Below are 7,500 nucleotides of genomic sequence, written 5' to 3'. Positions count from 1 at the left end.
CGAATTCTTGAGGAGGTTTTTTGTCTTTTTTGTTATGTTCTGTTTTTTCCCCCCCCCATGAGTCTTCATCATTCATTCAAACAGGAATGACAAAGCGTCCAATACCGTTGCAAGTAAATGCACTGACGAAAGATCGACTCCGGCTAATACTCCTTAGATTTCAGGATCTCAAAATATGTCTTTCTATATATATATCTGACCTACAATTCAATTATCGTATTAACCTGTATAAGAACGATATCTACATAAGCAAATACTAAACTGACTAACATAATGACCGACTGGGTATTATATTTCACTTGATGGCATATACATATACATATATATCTATATATATATATATATACACACACACCATCATACCTACTATATCATTACTCATCTGTGTACTATCCAACCAGTTAATACATGAAAGGTTTATTTACAAAATCCAGACGGGAGACAGAAGAATACAGAATTTCATAATATTAACAATACCAGCATAGATGGCTATATAAATTGGCACATGAACAAGCATTACCTCTTGTATATTAATATTGTGCAATAATGCTCATTACCGAAGTAGAGGATAACATTTGAACTTTGCTATGTATCTAACATACAAGGAAGAAGAAAATAATTGGGCTATATATCATATATGGACTCATGATTGGTCTGCTAAAGTCTCCAGTAAAACAGGGAAGAAATAATAATTAAAAAAAAAAGACGATTGTCTCACGCATTAAAAAAAAAATAATAATCTTGTATAACTAACAATACATTTTGCAATCAGTGCAGAGATGCAGTCCATAGTAGTCAGTGTAAATTTTAAACATCTGAACCTAAAAAACGGGTAAAAAAAAAAAAAGTGTGAATGAAAACATGACTCGTATGCAGGATTTTACATTACATCTTAATACCTCTCTTGGATATCCAAATACATCAAATATATGAGAATTATAAAGATCACAGAACCTTAAAAGAAAGGATAATCTAAAGAATGCCTTTTTTTTCTTAATTTTACCTGCATTTAATGAATATTAAATGAAGCTACACATAAACTAAAACAAACTCTTTATAAATCTGTATCATGTTTAGCATTTTAAGAGTTTTCACATTTCATAGATGTCTTTCTTTTGACTTGCACCCTTTCTCTCTATTTACATAACAATGTATGTTGCAGTTTCTAAACTGACAATCTCACGCCATAAAAATGTTAGACTTTCAAAAAAAAAGAAAAAAAGAAAAAGAAAAAAAGAAAAAAAAATGCACCATTAGATATCAACAGAAAAAGTAAATCAGAAACAAAGAGGAAAAAAAAGAATAAAAAAATAAATAAAAAGTTTCTCATGAATACAATACTTATATCAAATCACATGCTACGATTGCTAATTCTTTTGCACGCAAACACATCTTCGAGCTTAGTTTATTGGGCATCTGCATATCCTGTCATCTGGCATTAAATGTAACACTCTAAAAGAAAGTGACTGAGTATTATTAGATAAAAGTCACTAGATTACCATACCTATCATATAAATAAAGTCACCGTAATAAGTATATGTATATGAATCCACATACACCTAATCTCCAACAACATGAGTATACAGGATGGTATACATGAAAACGTCATTAGCTTCATTAAAAAAAAAATCATTAACCAGTCAGCTCAATGGAAGTTTTTACTTTTAGTCTATTATTGCAAATAATCACAGACATTTATATGTTTCCTATTCGTATTAACTTTGCCCTAATGCTGGTTCATGCTTTTTCTTCACTAAGTAAGTATCTTATGTATGAAACCATAAATTGCAATACCATATACTTAAGTACATTTCTGTTTACCTACATATACAAGTATATTTTGTATTTCAACATTCATCTATATACAGTTATTTACATAAGATATTCATGATGCATATCTGAGTGTTTTGTATTTTTTGCAAGGCTATAATTGTAACTATAATTGTTACATACACACAATACAGTCTCATACACAATGTAAAGTATTTTCCATCTGGTTTCTTGATTTACTGTAGTAACTCTAAATGGTTTTCTTATATACACCATTTAATTCATGCTGCAAAGATTTTCAAAATATAAATGTATATATATATATACACACATATCTTTTTTATGTATACATCAGGAGCAAAGATCATTCTGATAATGGTAGCACTTAAAAGTACAGCTGCTATTACAAATAGTAATTCCAAATCATCTATGTGTGAACTGTATTCATCATACTTTCAGGAGAGGAGCCTTCTTTTTGCTAATAATACAAATATAGTACAATCCACTACTACATAATCTTACTTGTATACAATGATATTGCATCCAAAACTCAAAGAAAAAAAAAAGAAAAGAAAAAAACAAAGAAAGAAAGAAAAAGAAACTAAATGGTCTAAATTAGATAACTTTCAATAAAGAAGCGAAGATTTTAAATTGATAACCTGGTGACTAAAGAAGGTCTTACATCAACAACCAGCTCAATACCTCCTGACTGCACGCTTACATGAAGCAAAACTTAATCTATAAATTATCCCAAGATCTTTCCTCTGTCTGGGTAACTTGCTACTTAAATCCTAACAATCTCTATGTGGATTACCTTCCATGAGGTGACTGATATAGAACCATAAATTAGCTTAGTGAGAACCTGTGGCCTTTGCGTACCTGTATAGACCTAGCTAGGAGGTGACAAGGTCTCTTACCTTCTTACCCTAGCCAAATGCCAGAGCTCCTGAAATCACTAATTTCAGGCTTTATCATCATACTACTGCCTTACATTAGCAAGGCAGATTCATATGTACAAATGAGTTTTATTTTCTTTAAATAAATATCTTACAATTAAGTTACTAAAAACCTCGTAACAGGTCTAACATTAAAAAATGACTTAATTATTCCCAGTAGGCACTTTATCATATTAACAATGAATCAATATATAAACAAATCTCGTCTCTTAAAAAAAAATATCCCAACTTCTTTCTTTTTCTCCCTCTAAAATTAGATTTTAGAATTGTAAGATAACACTTGAACTGCTTGATATCAGGTGCTGGCTTTAAATAGCTGAATTTTGAAGAAATGTTTGCAGTATAAAGCACATCAGGAATTTGGGGATACCCTGTTTTAATAGTTGTAGTTGTATTAAGTATCTTTAAGATATCCGTTCATTTCCTGTACTTACTTTGGAAAACATTTATATATATATACATATATACATACATATATACGTATATACATACATACATACATATATATATATATATATGTATTCATATACCCATTTTCTTTTTATTTAATACCTAATTAGCATGTATATAACAAAACTGACTTACAATATTTCAATCTATATCATTAATTAAGGATCTGCATATTTCTTTTCCTCTTCCACCATATGACTACACTTCCTTTCATATCAGGAAGCCATAATAACACTTGAATTTTCAATCATATCAATCATACTTTCATCAATAAATACATATATTAGGGAAAAACAAAGAAAATAAAATTGTGCATATTCTGTGACACATACAAAAGAAAAAAAAAAGAAAAAAAAGAAGTAATCTCTACATTAATCCTTTGACTCTGAAGTCTTCGGGCTTCTTGGGGGACTATCCGTGCCTGCAGGAACTGTCTCTGGCTTGGGGAAGTCTCCCGAGTTGGTCTCTTCGATGGATTTCCGAAGCTGTGGGACAAGAGGTATATGTCAGTGGAACTGGGACTGGGTCTGAGGTAGTTCATTACACACTTAACAGCCTTGACATAGTCTAGAATACACTTAATACACATAAAATAGTTTTATGTTAGTCTGGTATGCATTTATCCGGAGGAGTAACCAACTACCCATTTTGATCCCACCCCATTCTTTATGATAGATTTAAAAGATATACGTTTAAGGATTCATTTCGTAAAAATGAAAATGAACTCAGCTCAACTGATCTGCATCTTGTAGTCTAATGCTACCCAGCTCTGAGTTGTGCCTTACAAACTAATGTGTCTATTAGCCCTAAGGTTGTCTGGTGTACACATAACAGACTATCAATGTGATGGTACACTATGTTCTGTAAATAGAAAGTGATATGTGGTTTCCCTAGTATTTTCATAGGATGGGTATGATGGTTGTGAAATCACATACGTGGATGAGAATGAATATGAAGCATTCATTAGGAAAGAATGCGATGATAATGAAAGAAAAATAACCAGAGGTAAATCTGATGAAATTTTCTTCATTCAAAACATATATCTTATCCTATCTTCAAACATTTCACCAATACAGAAGCATTGCAACACCAACAACAATAATGTACATGAATAATATATGAATGCAAAATAGTGAAAATTATCATTAACAAGGAAATAATACTGTGAGGATGCTAAATGGCACAGGCTATTCTACGAGTAACTAGGCTGATAACTAATATCATTTGAACCTCAATGACAGAACAAAACATTAGGTCTTACTAAAACTGTCTCCTAAAAAAAAAAAAATAGAATTTTTCTTTTCGAAAGCATGTCTATTAACCCTTCCACAGTGTTTTCTTTCTTGCATGGTTGATTAATTTTCGTACTATATTTTTCCTTTTGTTGAAATTACGTTACTTATTCCTTCAGTTATAATGACCTATTATATGAATTGCTAATTAGAATCACTTTGGTAATATATCATATACAGACCCATATTTCATCTATAAGTCTAGAAAATAACAGAAAACACCCGCATCTTAAAAGGCTCAGCCCAGGCTGAACAACTTAAGATGTTGCCTCTCTCGGAAGAGTTCACTAATCAAGGAAAAAAAAGTTCTAGAACTATGAAAAGTGGAAAGAGAAAAGTAAGAAAAATAGCAGAAATATATATATCTATGGAAAAATAAGGGGCCACTAATCTATAAAACTTTTCTGCTGTCACTTTTTCTTCTTATAGATAAAACATGTTAAAATATCTCTATATAAAAAAGGATCATTAAGTTCAAAACAGCTAACTCACAATAACATGCCAATAAAACTAAAAAATATTGTATCGAGCAAAGGGCATAATGTACAGGCTTAATTAACTAGCAGACTAAGCCATCTGATGGTTATATATTCATACAACGATGATGATGAACTACAGAGAAAAAAGTTTCTTTTTTTGTGATAAAAGATATTTTTCGAAGAGACCTTAAAGAAAGAAGAAATACATATAAATCTTTTCTTAATCAAAGAAGGAGAATCCTCTACGTATTGCCAAGAGTAATCTATCTTTGAAATCTTTTCAGAGATAAAAAAAACTCTCCAAAAGATATAAATAAACATAAAAGAGAACATATACATATTCCAAATTAATTGAAAAGAAAATGTTCTATGTAATACCAAGGGATCATCATCATCAACAAATCATCAGGGTTATTGCAACATCAACAACAAACTGGTCATAAAAAGGCAAGACATCATGCAATCGCACTACACTTCATTTCACTACAGGTATGCATTTAAAAAAATGACACATGATGATAGAACACATCAGGTCTGAACACAGGCCGGGGACGTATGCAATGTCCAGCTTTCAGTTCATGCTCGACTGGTAACTGAGGATTAAAGGGGTTTCGTAAGAAAATTTTCTTGAACAATCTTTTTTACTAGGGGGAAGGGGAGAACTATATGACGTGCATACATTTTCATTAACCCCTTGGCAGAGTAAATTGTATAATATCAATTTAAAAGATTTACAACATGTTAGTGTAAATGGCATATATATGACTTTTCTCAGAAAAAAGATAATCCCACATTTAATTAAGGACTAAAAAACAAACATGTATTTCTTTTTTGTTGATTGTTTTAAATGGCCATATTCATAAAATTCATATTTTTGTCTCTTTAGTAAGACTACTTTAACTGGAATATGGAACTCTGACTCACTGTAGCAGCCAAAGGGTTAAATGGAATAAATAAGAGATGTAGAATAAATGTATTCTATGAGATTAATGTTGAGCATGTTTAAGATAGAAATTGACATTTTCTGAAGAGAAAATGCAGAGAAATATGAAATAAAACACATGTATCCACTATATTCAATTTAACATATAAATGGTCAAACCTCTAAAATCACAAAATTTAAATGGGTATTGTCATTCAGTAACAACAACAACAATATCAAAAGTAACAACAACAACAACAGCAAACACTAACCAACAGTAACAATAAAAGTATCTAGAAATGATAAAAAACAGAAATTCACCAAAAAAACAAAACAAATACACAAACACAAACTAACAAAAACACAAAGTTCGACAAAAAACAAAACCTTTCTCCTTATGGTGGTCCTTAAAAATTTTTCCCTAAAGGTTCCCCCGACCCCCCTATCTCTTCTGGGCTTCTGGAAGTCGCCAGAGTTGGTGGACTCGACTGCCGCTCTCAGCTGTACCATGGGAGGACAAGGAGGAGCCACGGAGCACAACGGGTAAGAAGCAAGCAGTCAGTAAATATAGAAATATCATTGACGGTGTCTCTTAAAAGTCTTCTGATATCTGTATATTTACGGTGATGTGCAGTGTCTGCTCTGACTGAGTTGGTTGGTTAGTGCAGACCTCACAATAAAAAAAATATATAAAAATATCATATGATGCAACAAAAAATTTGCTATGCTGCTATAGGACTTAATAGACTTTCAAATATTACATGTATAAAGAAAAAAATAAGCATACCAAAAACATTTTTCACTCTAATATCATTTAATTACCTACAACCTCTTTTACGAGTCATGCCTTCATCTAGATCTACAGTTCATAAGCATTTCTTAATAAAAGCCTTAATAAAAGCAAGTTTGTCATTCAAAAATTTGTCTGAAGCATTGCATGACATTAGGAATTATTATACATAATACCTACAGTTCTTCAGTTCTTCATCCTTTGAAATGAAGATCAACATAACTAATGAATATGAAGCTGGTCCATGGACTCATATTTAAACTAACATATTAAATACATAGGAAAAAGACATAGTCACTATGAAAGCACATAAACATTATCAAAGACATTCCCTTGACATCATAAACATAAAACCAATAATAATACAGTCTCTAATACAAGAAAAAGAAAAAGAGAAAAAAAACATACCCATTTCTCAAACTTTTTTTTTCTTTTGATTACCAATCTGTCAACAACTTCAAAAAAATGTTCTAAATAAATATTACCCACAAATAAAAATAAATAGAAATCAAACAGACGAAACCTTACCTCTTTCAGTGCAACCACGCCAATGAGCCGCCCAATTGCAGTTACGTACGCGTGGTTTAGACCCAACATGGAGAAGAGAGAGTGGACCTGTGGTTGAAAGGAAGTCAAATTAGAGCCAAGCATGAGAGCATGATAGAGGGTGCATTAGAAAGAGCACGATAGAAAAGGCAAGAAAGATATGGTGTATTGAGCACAAGGAGGTAAATCACGGCAGGTGGAAGTGATACCTGAAGAACAAGAGTAAAAAATATCAAACTGATATCATATGCTGATTACAATTGTGTACATATTCTTTAAAAAAGAAGAGATAAGC

The 7,500-nt window shown here is 31.5% G+C and overlaps 1 protein-coding gene across 3 annotated transcripts in view; it reads right to left on the bottom strand.

Moving 5' to 3' along the window:
- The window catches only part of LOC122258454 (chloride channel protein 2), a 107,922-nt gene that overhangs the window by 1,496 nt on the left and 98,926 nt on the right, over positions 1–7,500 (bottom strand). For 2 of the 3 annotated variants that reach the window (XM_086550035.1, XM_086550036.1), the window contains 2 exons: positions 7,188–7,274; positions 1–3,661 (listed from right to left, as the gene is read on the bottom strand). The exon at positions 1–3,661 is cut by the window's left edge and continues 1,496 nt beyond it. In XM_086550035.1, the coding sequence (XP_086406161.1) occupies positions 3,548–3,661; positions 7,188–7,274 (201 nt within the window). In that variant the 3' untranslated portion in view covers positions 1–3,547. Of the gene's footprint in view, positions 3,662–6,256; positions 6,371–7,187; positions 7,275–7,500 lie in introns of all 3 variants that reach the window. The other variant, XM_086550034.1, reaches the window with a different exon arrangement.

The sequence above is a fragment of the Penaeus japonicus genome, unplaced genomic scaffold, assembly GCF_977035675.1.
Source record: "Penaeus japonicus unplaced genomic scaffold, GWHDUDI00000001_assembly GWHDUDI00000023, whole genome shotgun sequence".
Classification (NCBI taxonomy): domain Eukaryota; kingdom Metazoa; phylum Arthropoda; class Malacostraca; order Decapoda; family Penaeidae; genus Penaeus; species Penaeus japonicus.
The sequence above is the reverse complement of the archived record's forward strand: the minus strand, read 5'-3'. Positions and strand labels throughout refer to the sequence as shown.